This window comes from Diadema setosum, chromosome 1 (genome assembly GCF_964275005.1).
Source record: "Diadema setosum chromosome 1, eeDiaSeto1, whole genome shotgun sequence".
NCBI lineage: Eukaryota > Metazoa > Echinodermata > Echinoidea > Diadematoida > Diadematidae > Diadema > Diadema setosum.
The window spans coordinates 33,677,853-33,695,186 of NC_092685.1; the positions used below are offsets into that span (position 1 = coordinate 33,677,853).

The 17,334-nt window shown below is 39.4% G+C and overlaps 1 protein-coding gene across 3 annotated transcripts in view; it reads left to right on the top strand.

Annotated features, from left to right (window-relative positions):
• The window catches only part of LOC140235642 (Fanconi anemia group M protein homolog), a 387,390-nt gene that overhangs the window by 146,967 nt on the left and 223,089 nt on the right, over positions 1-17,334 (top strand). For all 3 annotated transcript variants that reach the window (XM_072315655.1, XM_072315669.1, XM_072315661.1), the window contains exon 13: positions 163-2,848. In XM_072315655.1, the coding sequence (XP_072171756.1) occupies positions 163-2,848 (2,686 nt within the window). The remainder of the gene's footprint in view (positions 1-162; positions 2,849-17,334) is intronic.

Here is a 17,334-nt window from a genome sequence, read left to right on the forward strand (position 1 = left end):
TTAATTTTGGGAATTAATTATTGCTAGTCGCCATTATTTTGTATAGCAGTAATGTAGAAGATGTTCAAAATTCTGTAATATGTTAATCTTGAGATGTGAGATGTAAATCACTTTTCAGCACAAACTTTGAAAGCTGAAATTTCCATTTCATATCTTCTACAGTCATCCACTCCCTCCATCAACCATCTTTCACTCAGTGCATTCACCCTTTGGCAGACAAATCGGCAGCCAACCAACCTAGTCTCCCACTCAAAGCGTACAGTCAACTTTGTAAGAATGATGGAGTTCATTGAAATCCAGGGACTTACAGAGGATGATGATATCTATGGGGCTGAGTTGAGACCTTACCTGAAAAAGGATGACATCTGTGGGCCACAGAAGAGGAAGGGAAAAGGAGGAGTGCTTCAATTATGCTTCCAGGAAAACCAAGTCCAGGCCAGGAATCAATGTGCTGTTGTCACATCAAACAGGGAGAATATTCCATGCAGCAAAAGTGTTCACACAAACAAGCAGGGTATTGGGAGCCAGATGAAGACCTGCACAGGAGGTGATGAGGGTGACCGTGGGAGTGGTAATGAAGATTTTCCCATCATTGATTTTCACGAAGGTGTTGCAAAAATGCAAGAAAGTGATGCAAATCAGAAAGACAATGAGACAACATTGGCAAAGAACTGTGAATTTCAAATTGTGTTAGATAAGAAAAATGCTTTCAAAGAACAAGGAAAGGATGCACTTCAGGCCACCAAAATATCAAAGAAAAATTCCATGAGTCCTGTCCAAGACCAGGATGAGAATACTAGTCACAGGCACAAGAAAACAGCAACACTGCTGCTAGTCAACTCAGATGACAGTGACTTTGAATGCAACAATGACAATGAGAAAACATCACCAGATAAACTACTTTGTTACAATACCTCTTACAATCCCTCTAGACATAAGAAAAACAAGGAAAAGAACTTGGCAAATGCAGAATTCTCACAAGAAGAAGCAATGGATACCGCAAGTGATGGGGATTTACCCTTACAGAAAGAACTGAAGGATTCTTGCCAGAGAAAGACTCCAAAATGTTTCTTTTCTACCAGCAGTCTTAACTCGTCACTGAATGCCTTGGATTTGTTTCCATCAAGTTCACAGCTGCTCAGAAATCCAGATACTCTTCCTGTCAAGGGTTTACACAAGGAGTTTTCCAGAAAGCCTTTTCAACCTATCAGAGGAGACCAGCAAGAGGAGGAGGAAGAAATGGTACCTCCTCCACCCCCATCAGTCTCTGGCCTGGATCTTGTTGATGAAATTGACTTATCATTCCATGGTACACAGCTCTGCAGAACCAATGATGGGAATCATGGAAGATCGATTAGGCAATCACTGGATATTGTAAACAAAATTGGCAGCAACATGCAGTCAGTGGCATGTAATGATTTTGATGTCAATAGTATGCATAGGACAATGCCATCAGAGAAAAAGGGTAATCAAAGTGATGGACAGATGTCCCGTGAGGAACTGTTTCCCTATGAGGAGCATCAAGTTGGTGGTAGAATTGAAGGAATTTTAGGCAGAAACACTAAAAGTATCTGTGGAAACCCTAATTCCTCAATAAAAGGTACTGTCAAAGTGAGTGCTGCTGAGAAAGAACAAAACAGCTCAATTTGTAGAGATGATGAGGATGAACGTCCAAACATTACCGCTCACTTGGTAGAGGCCTGGGACAATTTTAAGGGGGAAATTTTTTTAGATGATAGTAATGTGGCTGAAGTAGCAGATCCTATGTGTAGACTAGATGATTCACCATGTGAAAATTCTCAAACAATGCAGAAAGCACAAATGGATCATTCAACTAAACAATTTGAAAATGAGACAATAAATGATGATCCCAAGTTTGACCTTGACTTTGATCTTGGAGATTTTTTTGATTTCAATGATGAAGCTTTCAGTGGCATCAACATTTTGCCTCCTTCTCCAAATGTCAGGTTAAGAAACTCACACAAGTTCATGGTGTTGTCACAGGCCTCACAAAGAGCACAGACTGTAACCAATCTGCAAACTGTTGAGTCACATTCCAACCTGCCCAAGATTGCAGACGACATTCATAGAACACATAGCACAAATGATGTTTTTAAAGGTGACACTTTTCCTATAAAACAGCCATTTAAAGAGAATGAATCCAGCAGGATCAACCCCAAGACTTTGGTTCATGCACCTGAGCTGGTGGGCAGAAGGGATCATCATAAACATACACCTAGCCCAAAGGGTTGGTCACCAAGTGTCAAAAAACCTTGCCATGGTGTTCATGATGAGTCTGTGAGAATCAGTGCAAAAGATGACATCTTCCCCCCTGTTTCAACTCCATTAATCTCTGAACATGTTCACGTGGTCCCAAGATGTCATGAGGGTGTTGCTCCTTATATCAATGGTGCTGGGCAGCAGGCAGAACTTCAAATAACTACCATCTCTCACCGGGAGACCATCTCGAATTGGGCATCGCGTCTCAGCCGCGTTAGCACAAAGAGGAAAGGCAGTCTTGAAGTCAGACAAATAAACATGTCTGATGATGACGATGAGCCTGTTGGGTGTGTCAACAAGGCAACCAAGAGGAATAATTTGCCACTGTTAAATGAGGGTCAGACCGGTGGGGCAGTGTCATTTTTTTGTGTGAAACGGCACAAGGCATTGATTCCTGGCCAACAGGATGAGGGAAGGAGCACAGAACAGAGCAGTGTAAACCATGTGCAGTCCCAGGGGAAGTATGATGATGACAATGATGGTGCAACACCACAGATCACAGCAGACTCACAGAAGGCTGTCAGAATGGAAAGACAGATTCCCTGTTTGACTTCTGGGAAACAGAAAGGTAAGATGGCTGTGCTTTCCAGGGTTCAGTGTATCAGGTCTGATTTTAGCAATTCATAGTCCAAGGGGATTTCTTTCAGTGCTCCACCTACAAGGACCATACACTTCATACACCTTATTTGATGTACAGGGTACTATTTTGAATTGAGCATGTCTTGAGGAATAATCTACCATTGATTACATGAAATTGTCAGATAGAAAGTAATGCTTTGTTGAAATGATGCAAGATGTCATTCATGCAACTCAAACTGTAGATAGATGATAGCCTGTGTGTAATTTATTCATCTGCTAACATTTCCTCGTATGTGAACTGTGACACTAGAAGAGACCAAAAATTGGGAGTGACAAACTCTCTTATATTGATATGATCATGATATCATTTCCCTATTCCTCTGCATTAATTCTATACATGTCAGGGTTATATATGTACATATATATATGTGAGTCGTGTGTCTTCAGCTACTGAACCCCTGGGCCGTCGCATCTTTTAGGAGTGTGTATAACGAGAGTAAGGAGGCAATAGACGTTGCTTTGAATCCTCACAAGTGATTTCACTTCGAGCTTATATATATATATATACATACACACACACACACACACACAAAGAAATGAAACAAACTGGTAATGCATTTAGGCCAATAAAGCATGAGTTTATTCAACTCAATTTTTCTTCAGGAGTATATGTATATATATATATATATATATATATATATGTATGTATATATTTATATAGGTGTTGCAAGAAATATTTCCCACATTTGATCCTTGAAGTACAATGAACGAGAGATTCAAATTAGGAAAATCATATGAAGAAACGTCATAACAGAAAGAAATACCTCCCGAGTCAGATTATCATCATGACTTAATAAAAGATATTCGCACCATTGAGAAATTGCAAGTTAAAACTGATCAATTCACTTCACCGATTTACGCCCCGGAACAGCCGTCTTTTTGGAGCTCTAAATTATGACGTCACGAAAGGCTCAAAACCCTTTACCAGTGCAGCGGGACATTGGGGCTGTCTTCATAAAGCATTGTATTTCCAGGCAAGCAGATGTAATACCTGGCCTGTCTTTCTTCGCATTAGCTTTCTCGGCTGAGCCATTATAGAGGTCCTGAAATCCAAATGCACGTTGATTTGTGTTGATTTATGATACCCTCAACATCACTTTTGCGGTGAAACGAATATCTAGAAACATTCCATATATTTTTAATGATTTTTTCTTCTATTTTTCTTCAGATTACTTGGGAACGCTTACAAAAAATCCTTCCAAACCAATCAATATTAATATTCTTGAGATGACCTCATCTGTCAATCATAGCTAAAGTACTGAAAAGTTTAAAAAAAGACATTGGAATGCACCTTCCCCATGACGTGCATGTTCCCTCGCCATGTCTTTTGTTGGTCACATTGATATTGTACGGAAAGAATTTAAGTTTGATGTTGAGGGTAAATTGAGTGATGGCAGTAACAAATTACACTGACAGCGACAGCGACGAAGTCGGGTAGGTAGAGGAAGTAAGGGCAATGTGATGACTGGATGAGCACGGTGATTAGATTTTCTTATTTCACTTTTATGTTCATGTTGATATCTGCCCGCTTCACAGCTGCAGCGCATTTTGAACTGTTATGGCGTGTTTACACCGAGCACGGTACGGGCAACGGACCTGGTTTTTGCTTTGATGCGCCAAAAGGAACCATGTCTGGTTCTGCTACAATACCACTCCCGCACTAATAATTTTGTTACAAAATTAAACTTCTACTGGTGATTGATTGTTGATGGTGATTTTGACATAAGAATAACATTTTGGGTGATTTTGTGCCGAAATACCATTTTTCTTAAGAGAACCAGACATGATTCCCTTTGGAGCACCATATAGCAAAAATCATGACGATTGGTGTTACCATGCTCGGTGTAAACGCGCTGTCACTACCATCTTTTTGGTTACTGATATTTAGTACGTGTACCATACACGAGCAGCTACAGAGCGATCACAGAGCGATCACTGATACCGTACTAGCTAGCTCACTAACTAAGTGGATGCATTCTAGCTGACCGCCAGTCACCAGCAGCAGCAATTACTAGTAAGCTAGCAGCAGAAGCCATTTAGGACACAAGGTGTGTTTTAGACGCAGGGCCTACGTCTCAAAAAATCATCGGAACTGTTTATCTACTGTAGAACTCTGCAGTAGGTAGACCTCTAACGTTAGACCGCTAAAGTCTAATTCAAACCTACCTGGATCTACCTCCATACAGACACACTTTTACGGACTTTCGTTAGAGTATCCATATCTGGGATCCAAATCTGTATATACATTAGCTAGAATCCTGAAATTTCCCCAGTTCAGAGTTTGGCGCACTTTTTTTTGACTCTAGGAGTAGGACTAATGTTAGTCTAGATCACTAACATTAGCTCTATCTTAAAATGTAACACAGATCTACAGACGAAGATGGATGTGCAAAATTTCAGAATTACTAGCCCGACCACGCCCGACCCGTTCCCCGTCCTACCTCTAGCAGAGCTGCCAGCTGTTCCAAAAAATTTGTATTATGAAAGATCGAAGGGAATACGAAAATAAGAAAACGTCCTTTAATAAGTATGAATTCACAGTGGGAAAAAAATAATGGGTAAAAAAATGACAAACACACATAGCATTATGTGCCATGTTATCTGTACTCGGCTGGGATATCGATGTATGTAGAAAACGCTGAATAGAAAAGTGTGCGCACACGCAAATTGCTGCTTGCGTACTGTGTACACCGAACGGAACTTCACGCTTGAAATCCCTGCTGCCCACGAACCCTGGCTGTTAACATCGATCGCCGTGGTATCCCCATGTGTGGCCGGCTGGGGAGCGCTAATAGCTACACACTGTAGCCCAGCTTCCAGCAACATAACCTATTTCGTTTTGAGGCAGGGTAGAAGGTATTCCGTTGTACAATGTCTACTTCTTTTTCTCTTCTTCTTCATTCGCTTTTCCCTTGCCTCCCAAGTACAAAATGATTTTTAGAGTGTTGTGTGTTTTTTTTTACGTTATTGCATCATTTTTCTGCAAGTAAGAGGTGAGTTTCTGTTCATGTGTTGATGTGCACTGCAGTAGTGCATGTGAAAAGCGTTCAAACTTTCTTTTCCGAGTATCGTGGAAACTTGATGTATTTCTGGGCCTATTAAAGGAGATCTCATATAACAATGCTTATAACAAAATATTTTTCTGGTCCAAATGAATTAATTTCCTTTGTTTTGTATTGTTTATTCACTTGATCCCAAGGATCTCGTCGCAATACCGAGTTTCCACTGTGTATTCATTTTCGCGTAGCTTTCGGTGCTGCAAACTTCTGCTAGGGCCTACTAAGTACTATGGTTTACTAAACTTATGGTTTTATTTCTTTCATTTCTTATACCTCGTTTGGTACGATTTCTTCCGTTTTATATCACTTTATCCATTCCCTTTATACTGTGAAGTATTTAAACGTAATTCTTTCAAGTGTCTCGCACTGTATATACATTTTCGTAACAGTGATTTCTCCGCTATGCTGCAATACAATGTATTTCGAAGCGAGTTTGATCCTAGCTGCTTCAGTGTGCTGTGTGTTGTCTTTTGTAATGTTTGTGTTGTTGTCGGGAGGTGTTGATACTTTGTATTTGTGATTTATTTTCCTAGGTGTTTATTTCGAGTGATGATGGTGATCGTGTTTCTAAATGTTGATAGGAAAAGGACAAAATGATCTGAGTGATGCCTGATGATGATGATAATTAACGATGCTGGTGTAAAAGATGGCTTGCTGTGAATGCTGAGCGTACGTGCCCTTCGTTTTATTTCATTTTCCCTCTTACTCTTCTTTCCCATCCCAAGAATGATAAAAAAGAAAATACACCTCACAACAAAAAGAACCACATGCTAGCAACCTTTGTAAAGTTAAATCTAAATGTTCATTAGGGCAGACGTCTACTTGGGCGCAGACAAGCCCAGGAAGGGTTGCGGAAGCAAATTCTGTCGTTTCGGCATCCTGTCCGCGTCTGACGCGGAAAAAGTGTGTGAATCGGCTTGTCCTGGGACATTCCTAGGAATGTCCGCGGACTGACTGCGTACATTCCTAGGAATCACTCCGGAAGAGCACAAAATACCTCGGAATATGCTAATCGTAGCAGGGCAGCGCGGAAACATCTAGGATTACACCAGGAATGAACGCGGACAATCAGGATGCCTTCCGGACAACATGAGTTAGACATGCGGACAAACTGCGGACAATACCAGGAAAATGGAAAGGTATGAATTTGGCGCTGACTTTGAATTTTCCTAATTTTTGACTGCTAGCCATCATTGATGCTCCTTGTGCTTCCATTGTAGCTGCTGATATCATATTGATATGATTGGTCAATATTATTAGGTGATCCAAGTATCCTCTCGGATCACCTTCTGTATCTGTACTGATTCTTTGTTTTTCTTCTTTTTCTTTTTCTTTCTCCTCAAAAGTTGTGCAGACATCAGCTCAGAAAGTCCTCTGCCTATCAATTTCAAACTTATACCATGTATGTATCATGTCCCAAAGACAACAAATCTAATGTATCATTGTGATCAGTCGACCGTGACGTCACTATGACATCATTATATGAAAACACATTCTCAATAATATCTCACTAATAGAATGGAATTTTTCAATGAAATTTACGTTACATATATTTCAAGTTATGCGCATTTTACTCATATTCTCAAAATTCATATCTACTCTTAAAACGTGTGCATATGCGCGCGTTAAAATATTTACATGCTCCAATTGAGCTCAAAATTTTTTTGCACACGTTTCAGACCATTTGGAGCATTTTTTGAAAAATTGAAAAAATTGGACGTACGCGCACGCACATACACGCACGCACAGCTCATATGCAAAAGAAATTTCCCATTTTTTTACACCGATCGTATGCCTGAAATGTCAAGGAATATTTCTACCAAGTTTCAAGTCAATCCAACTCAATATGACATCATACGGGCCCGTCAAAGTTGAAATTCCGCGCACGCGTCAATGGCGATATACAGTGCAACTATGCCAAAAAACCGCCAATCTTAAATCTGATTTTACTCGTTAGGATGGACGGTGAGCCCCCATTTTCTTTACATATTCTGAAAGCCGATGAGTTGTACATGTCATTTCATGTGTTGGCGATGCTGACAAAATGATTAAAAGATATCAAATTTCGTAATAAAATTAAAAAAAGTAAATTTTCAAAATGACGTCATCAAATTTCAAGTTCACTCGAGCGTATCTCACTTATCATTCGCTAATTTTCACCCAAATTTCAGTATGTTGTAGCTAATTAAATACTCTTTCATTAATGTAATAACATTTTGATTGGATGATGGCATCACCTCGTAAAAATGGATTGAATGTAATCTTGTCAAATTTGACCAGTTTACGTGTTATCTCTATGGGAGTGCAGTTTTTCTGGAAATGAAAATTGACATGACTGTCTTTTTTTAGCACTAGCTCACTTATACTTTGAATTTCTCCCAGATTTTAATATGTTGTAGCTGAGACTTTGGGCTATCGCAAGTGTGCACTTTGTTTTTTCATTCGATGTAGGGGTCACATCAAAAAACTTGGTGGAAATTAAAGCTTATCTTCGCAATAACTCAAGAAAAACCGCCTCTATCACCCTAATATTTTGCACATGTTTAGTTCACGTCACGTAAATTATTTAATTGAATAACAAGTACTTGATTGGACACCATCTTGGGTCAAAGGTCATAAATTAGGGTCAAAGGTCATAAATGTTTCATCCTGTATCTTGGTGAATACATGTCTTATCTTTCCCATATTTTGCACACGCAAAGACCATGTTACAAGAATCATTTCACAAAATAATCACTTTTTGCTCAGATGCCATCTTGTCAGTGCAAAGTGGGGTCAAAGGTCACATGTACTTCTTTATGTATCTTCGTTATGACGTGTTATCTCTATGGGAGGGAATTTTTCTAGATGTGAAAATTGACATGATTGTCTTTATCGAGCACTAGCTCACTTACCCTTCAGTTAATTTCCCCCAGATTTTAATATGTTGTAGCTGAGACTTTGGGCTATGGATAATGTTTCTCCGTTTTTTTCATACGACGTCGGCATCACATCAAAAATCTTGGTTGAAATTAACACTTATCTTCAATGTATTGAGATATTTCTTTCTGCAACTTTCTTTGCAATAACTCAAGAAAGACAGGCCCTATCAGCCCAATATTTTGCACATGTTTAGTTCATGTCAAGTACATTATTTCATAAGATAACTACTTGATTGGACACCATCTTGTGTAGGTAAATTAGGGTCAAAGGTCATAACATTTATTTCCGAATACCGGTATATCGGATCACCTAATTTGTCAGTGTTGACAAATTCCAAGTCTAGTTTTACAAATGTGACCACCAAAAGTCACAAAAGAAAAGGATTGTCTGCATGTCGGCTGACGACTCATTTCTTTTTTTTTTTTATTTGTCTCATGTGGGAGAACAATCTTTTCTCTACCTACAGTCACATGGAAACTCAACTGAAACTGAGATATTCGCAGACCTTCTGAACCATATATATATATATCTCTACATCAGTACATCCGACCACCTATCTGTTACAGTATGCTATTATATCCCTATAATTGCCGTAACGTCGAACAAAAACTTTTACACTGAAAGCCTACCTTACACCGCCCGTGTCCCCCAGGCCGCGCGCACGTATGCACGTAACCCGTCACCCGCCATGACTCTTCCTCTTTCCCGTTCGCCCTCCAACACGTTCGGAGGTATACCTGAGATCGCTAGTGAAAATCCGTCCTCATCGGCGGAATCCTTCAACAATCAGGCAAAATCTTTCCTTATTTTTACTCCTTGATGTTTCACATTAGCAGATCATTTTGTCGTTATTTGTTACCGAGAAAGGGGTAAGATCGCGATTTTTATTTCGCTCCAAACCTCGGTGGTTGCGCTGCCCCATACGTTAGTGTGGTGTGTGCACCGCGCCTCGGATCTCGCCACGCTCTGGCGGGTTTTTTCCCCCTTTCTCGTCTTGGCCTACCTACAGTATGGCTTCTTGTCGTCTCTGTTATGTTTTTCCTCCTCCCGTTCATTAAATTTCGACCCTCACGGGAGTCCTTTGGTGTTTTTCGATCTTTTTGATGTGGTTAGAAACACCGAGGTTTTCACATAGGCTCTACGCCGCGAGTTAGTATCTCGTTCCCCACGTACTCACCTACCGTACGCGTTCAAGGACACAGCGTGCGCGCTGCCATATTGTCTCACTGTACGCTCTGACAACGAGTGGGGGCGCTGATCACTTTCGGCCGATTTAATTAATCGCACTTCCTGTACAGCTTTCACTAGGGTAAAAAATCGAGAACTACCTTTCGGCGGCAATTTTGAAATAATCTTAGTGTCACATTGTCCAAAAATGTGGATTCATGAAAAATGAAAGACCCCTCATCGTCCTTTGTCATACAGATAATGGTGACAATATGAAATTACGTTAATCAAGCCCTCTTTCTTTCACTGTCTCAACACATCGCCAACGCAGTTAGTCCCATGCGTATTTTCCACAATATTTAGTCATTTTATTTTACAATTTTTGAACGTATTTCAAACATTAACCAAAGTTTTTCCATAGTGCCTTTTGTGTTTTCTTTGATCAGTGATTCATATTCTTTGACTTTGTAATTCCAATTGCAAGTCTAATTGGGCAGATTTTTTTTTTTGATTGACTTTATATCACCATGCATGCCCGTGTTAACACAGGCTTGGATGTCCATCGGGACCATCTGTCTCGGGTATATGTGGTGATTTATTTTGCATGGACTGGAAAGTTGTTGGGATGGGATGGGATGGGCGATACTGTAAAACAGAAAAATATTCTGAAAATCCTGTGTTTTTATCTCCATTATTATCATTATGACCATCACCTTCATCACCACCATCATAATCAACTCCATCATCATCATCATTATCATCTGCACGACAACATTATCGCCTCCTTCATTATCAGCTTTACCATCATAATCTTGTCTTTTTAGTCACTGACATTGACTGGTCATTATCATCATCACCTCATCTTGGGATCTTACAGTTTTTGGATCTATGATGTCATAGCAATGATGATTGATATACTGTACGTATGTTATTTACCTCTGCTTCCTTTCCTTTATTTTTTCTTTCTCTTTGTTTTTTTTTTTCTCTCTACCGCTTATCCTCCTTTTATATACAATATATATAAATATATACAATGTATATATACATATATATATATACATATATATTTTTTTTTCTGACGCACAACTGCAATGACTATTCGTTATCATTATATCTCACAATTTGTAAAGTGATTATGTGCAATATTGGTGGGATTGGAAAGAAATTTATATAATGATATAATCACTGATATTGTTTTGTATGGATTAATTTGGATGCTGTGTTGTATTTTAGGGCAAGCTGATTTGAGTTGTTTCAGTTTATCGCATCACTGGCTGACATGGGGGGGGGGTAGAGTTTGGGAACACAGTAACAGGGAAGGTGTCTGGAGTTTTTCTTGACCGAAAGATTGGTCTGCATCTGGTCGTCAGGGAAACGTTCCGTGGAGACTGCGTCTGGTTACCACGGATCCCCAGGATAGCGATAACGTCAAGAATAAATAAATAAATAAATAAATAAGAATAAATAAATAAGAATAAAATAAAATAAATAATGTAGATAAATAAAAGACTCCTCCAGACAGACGGATCTTTCTGTCTACAGTTTTTCATGCCAATGGAGCCAGTTTTCATGCCATGTTTTTATACGATTGTTCTTTTCAGTTTGACTTTGCATACGTGTTCGGTTGTTTATCTATTTATCATGTACTATTTCGTGTTGTTTTCTTCTCTCTATGTACATATTGTATTTGTTGTTTTGTCATTTATATGTAAAAATCCAGCACTGAATTTCTTGTGATGTTTTTATTGGACGATTAAAAATGAATTGAATTGACTTTACTTGAATTGAACTGAATTGAATTGAATTCTCTCGAAAAAAAATGCCCACAAATGTTGTCAATCGGGAGCAAGACCCTCATGTTGGTATATGCAGTGTTTGTTCACTGGCCATGGAAAAAAAAAATAAGGGTGGCCCCACTAAAAAAACAAGGGTGACCCCACTAAAAAGCATCATCAATTTCAAAACACACATGGGTGATAACTGTTGCAGCACTCCATGATCACCACCAGTATCACAAAAAACATGAAACACATGCAATGACCTCACACCATCTCAAACAGAGGCAATGGCAGCCAAAGTTGTAAAAGAAATGATAGCAAAATCCACAAACAAAACAGCAATTCTCAAGGATGGCAACTTAGGACAGGTAATTTATTTTTTTCTGTTTATTACAATAATTAATATAAGCTTGTAATTTATGACAACATAAACTATAAATTCATGTATAAAATATATCATACAAATTACTTTTAAATAGGCTCTTTGTTGCAGTGTTATGTATAGATTATTTCCTTTACTTTTGAGGGGGGACAGAACATAGGATATACATGTATACCATTGTCAGTGTAATGTAGATACATGCTGTCATTTTCATTAGTACTGTATAAGTTATATACATGTATTTTGCTGGGGGGGGGATATCTTAACGAGTCAGTCTTCATAAAATTTCCCTTTCCAATATTTGTCTATTCATAGTTAAAGAAACATTACTAAAATTCTAAAATTAAACTCTTGCTAACTTCCCAATCTAGTGATAAAATCACAAAGAAATTATGTATGTGAAATAAATAGCTTATACAGTAAAACTCAACAGAAGTCAGATGTTTTATAATCTAATACCCAAGCCTAAGCCAGTATGTGACCTTCCCTTATCACTTCACAAAAACTGAACTACACCTTTTGAAAATTAAAACTCAACATTGTCGAAGACAACATTATCCCGTGGTACCAGCTTTGGGGAGCTGGGCTTGGCCTCATGGGTGAGCGAGGGGGGAGAAGGAATGTACTCCCACCTTAACAACATAAGGAGCAACCTGAGACGTTTCTCCCTCACAGACGAGCTCCAGCTTGATCTCTGATCAGTCGAAGAACAATGGATCTTTTTGAACCCAGCTTCCTATCACAGAAACAGGAAAAAGTAAAGTGATCAAACAATGAGTGAATGCAAAGGAAATCTATGATTACTGAAACTAGAGAAAGACAATAGACTGTAATTGCTTCAGTATGAATCAAACACTAATCTCTGACTCACTACGTATTGCATCGATTGTTATCGTGATGGCTGCTTCGAAAGCAGCAGAGAAGACAACCAAGAAGAAATCGGCTGAGCATTCACCGACTCAGGTGATGGTCCTTTAGTTTCTTGCAGTAGAATTGCACCTAATATACATTGCAAATACACTTAAGTACATCAAAAATGCAGATATCAAATTTCATTTAAAGGACTGAGGAGATACAGGTACCTAAATAAACTTGCTCCAGGGTGCATGTTGTTCATCATCTAGTTTGAACCAACATTGAGTGATTCTCAAGTATCCATACAATAATAATATTGTCTATAAAGGATGCTAATTTGAATGCGAACGAGACTGAATATTGATATTTCATGATTATGCAGATCAAGTCTGTGTACATCTGGCAGGAAAATACCAACGCAGTATACTGACTACTTAAATATTGTTTTGAATTTTTATGTAGTTACTGTACAAATACAGCGCCCCCCCCCCCCCCCCCCCCCGAAATCAGGGCTCCAGAACTTTTTTCAAAAATCTTTATTATTTACTTTACTTTTCAGCGTAATCATCCAGCATGCCTGCAGCCTGTGGATGAAAGCCAACATGCATGTACACTTATTACCGGTACCGGGTACGCAAAGATACGACACCCCTTGCCTCATGCATTAAAACTTAAAAGCATGACCACTGGAGCTGGCGCAGGGGGAAAAAAAAAATCATTCCCCCCCCCACTATAAAAAAAGTCCCAATGCCTATGGGTATAGCACTGTAGGTAAGGTCAATATGATGATATATTCATAACAATGTGTCAATGTGATGTTCATATCTAATCGGATGAGATATTGTCAATGACAATATATTAGAATGGTCCATGGGCATCATCACACACATTTGAAAAGCTAACTGTGTGTCAAAGTTAGGGATCAAACACTTACAAAATGATTGGTAGCGATTCAGAATATTATAATAAGACAAGATGACCTGCAAATGCGTCGTAATACATAAAAGTGAATTTTTAATATTTTTTACAAGTTGTGTTGGTGGTTTTTGACGCGTACACTACGCGCATAGTACGGCATGGGACCACGCTCACATCGAATGCGAACGGAAACTCACCTGCACGTCGCCCCAACGGCACCGGCGTACTCCAGATGCGTGTCCCGATCAAAACACGATTATGCTGCTTTTAAACTCAGTTGAAGATCACTCTAATCAAGATCATTTCTCCGAATCAACTAAATCAATCAGATAAAGCCATCGGTAATATCGTACTGTATAAGAAGTACGAAGAATTACACTTCAGCGTCACATGGATGTTCAAAAATTGACTAAAAACGGTCACGACGTCAAAAACGATGGAAACTCTGTTTATTTGTTGCCGAACTTCAGACACACGTAAAAAAAGTTCTACCCAATTAGACTTGCAAACTGAATGGCCAATTTGAAGAGAAAATCATAAATATCAAAATTATATCAATGATTTTCAGCAAAAAACTTTGAATAATTTTTAATCAATCAACAAAAAAACCCTTAAATTTTTTGAAGATCAAATTGATAGGAAACAGGAATTTTTGAATGACTTTTTTGAATGTTTGGATTGATATTTTCAGGGCTCGACCTTAGCGGGAGCCCGGGGACCATTGGCTCCCCAGAATCGCTACGGGCTCCCCAGAAATGTATGAAAAAAGCCCGGCTGGCTCCTTAAGTTTTTTTGCCGTATAGCCTCACGTTTCAAGACAGAATCATAGTTTATGTACACAATCACACTATTGACGAGCGCGAGCGGCCCCGGCGCGCGCAGCGAGCCCTGACGCTCGAAGTTATTATCCCTGCAATTGCAATATAGACTACACACTGAACATACAGTATTTCATTCTCCAGCCGGCCGGCCCACGTTGCCCGCATGTGTGTGTGTCTGTGTGTACCCGACGTGTGTGTGTTCCTATCTTCTATTATAGAATACTAGTAGTAGTGTGCGCACATGCAATTCGCTGCTTGCGTACTGTGTACGCCGAATGGAACTTCGCGCGCCTGAATCCCTGTCGCCTACGGACCGTGGCCGGATGTTTACATCGATCGCCGTGGTATCCCCATGTGTGGCCGGCTGGCTGGGGAGCGCGAGTATAGTAGCTTAGCTATCACACACTGTAGCCAGCTGCCACTATAAAACAGTACCCTATTTCGTTTTGAGTCGGGGTAGAAGCACTCCGTTGTGCAATGTCTGCTTCTTTTTCTCTACTTCTTCCGCTTTTCCCTTGCCTCCCAAGTACGAAATGATTTTTAGAATGTTGTGTGTGTGTTTTGTAACGTTATTGCATCATTTTTCTGCAAAGGAAGAGGTGAGTTTCTGTTCGTGTATTACTATTGATGAGCACTGCAGTAAATGTGCAGGTGAAAAGCGTTCGAACTTTCTTTCCCGAGTATCGTGGAAACTCGATGTATTTCTAGGCCTATGAAAGGAGATCTCATACAACAGAATACTTAATTATAACAAACTATTTTCCGGTCAAAATGAATTAATTTCCTTTGTTTTGTATCGTTTATTGACGATCCCAAGGATCTCGTCGCAATACAGAGTTTCCAATGTGTATTAATTTTCGCGTAGCTTTCGGTGCTGCAAACTTTTGCTAGGGCCTAATCCTACTACTAAACTTATCGTTCTATTTCTGTCGTTTCTCACACCTCGTTTGGTACGATTTCTTCCATTTTATATCACTTTATCCGTTCCCTTTATACTTTGAAATATTTAAACAATTCTTTCGAGTGTCTCGCACTGTTATTTTCGTAACAGCGATTTCTCCGCTTTGCTGCAATACTTTTTCGAATCGAAGCGACGTGTGTTGTCTTTTCTAAATATTTGCAGGGGCGGATCCAGGGAGGACCACAACCGGCGCACGCCCCCCCTTTATTTTTTGTTGAAACAAAAGAAATAAAAAGAAAAAAATGGGGGGAGGGGTGCGTGCGCCCCCCCTTTATTTTTGTAAACACGCCCCCTCTTTACGAAATTCCTGGATCCGCCCCTGTATTTGTGTTGTTGGGAGGTGTTGATACTTTGTATTTGTTATTTATTTTCCTCGGTTTTTATCTCGAGGGACTGTGCGTGTTTCTTAATGTTGATAGGAAAAGGCTAAAATGATCTGAGTGATGTCTGATGGTGATGATGAAAACCACGCTGGTATAAAAAGACGGCTTACTGCAAATGCTGAGCGTACGTGCCGTTCGTTTTATTTCACTTTCCCTCTTATTCTTCTTCCCCCTTACTCTTCTTTCCCCTCCAAAGAATGATAAAAAAAAAAGAAATTACATACACCTCACAACAAAAAGATCCACGATCTACCAACCTTCGTAAAGTTAAATCTAAATGTTCAATATCAGCACAGAATAAGGAGAAAGCATGTCACGAATTACAATAAATTAGAGCGAAGAGATTGTGAAATACTGAATACGTGCGCGCAGTCTCTTCGGCTCGAAGAAACTTGACACCCACCCCTCTCCCCTTGTGGAAATTTCCACAAAAGCAGGTGCCACACCCAGGTGCTTGCCAGACGAAAGAATGCGCGCACTGCAATAAACAGCGTGTAAATATCCTGAAAATATCGATCTCGAGAAGAACCAGCTCAGTTGAATTAAAGGAATCATTGCAAAGATACCGTGATTCTACAATTTTATAGCCTTTCTTTTGGCGCATAGCAGGAAACATCAGTCGAATATGGTGTACTTAATCGAATATCTTATGTTCCCTGAACAATAAAAAAGGATCGATTAATCAGTCAATTAAAAAGGCAATCACAGAAATACTTAAAAGGTCTCGTATGCCCAGACAAATTCACTATGAAGTAGGTCCAATGAGATGCAGTCATCGCATGGTTAGACAGCAAAATCATGACAATTAATTTCAGTTCATGCTCATCATAACTGCTTATTACTTTTCAAAGTTTTGGCTATCAACATTCGTTCGTAGGTGTTTTTTTGTTTTTTTTTTTGTTTTGTATGTTTTTCCTCGTGAAAGATGTAATGACTTCTTCGTATCGAATGTAAACTGCATGTTAAATACCGTAAACAAGCCATCAGCTCAGCTACTATGGCACATTCGATCCATCGAACTTGCAGTAACCTCTTAATAGGCAGGAGCACATGGCGCATTCCTTTAAACTTGAAAGTGGGGTACAACCACGTGTTTGCACATTGGCGCAACCACACACAGCGCGGCATTTTGCGATCATCGTTATAGCAGACTTTCCGATTCCAGTCAG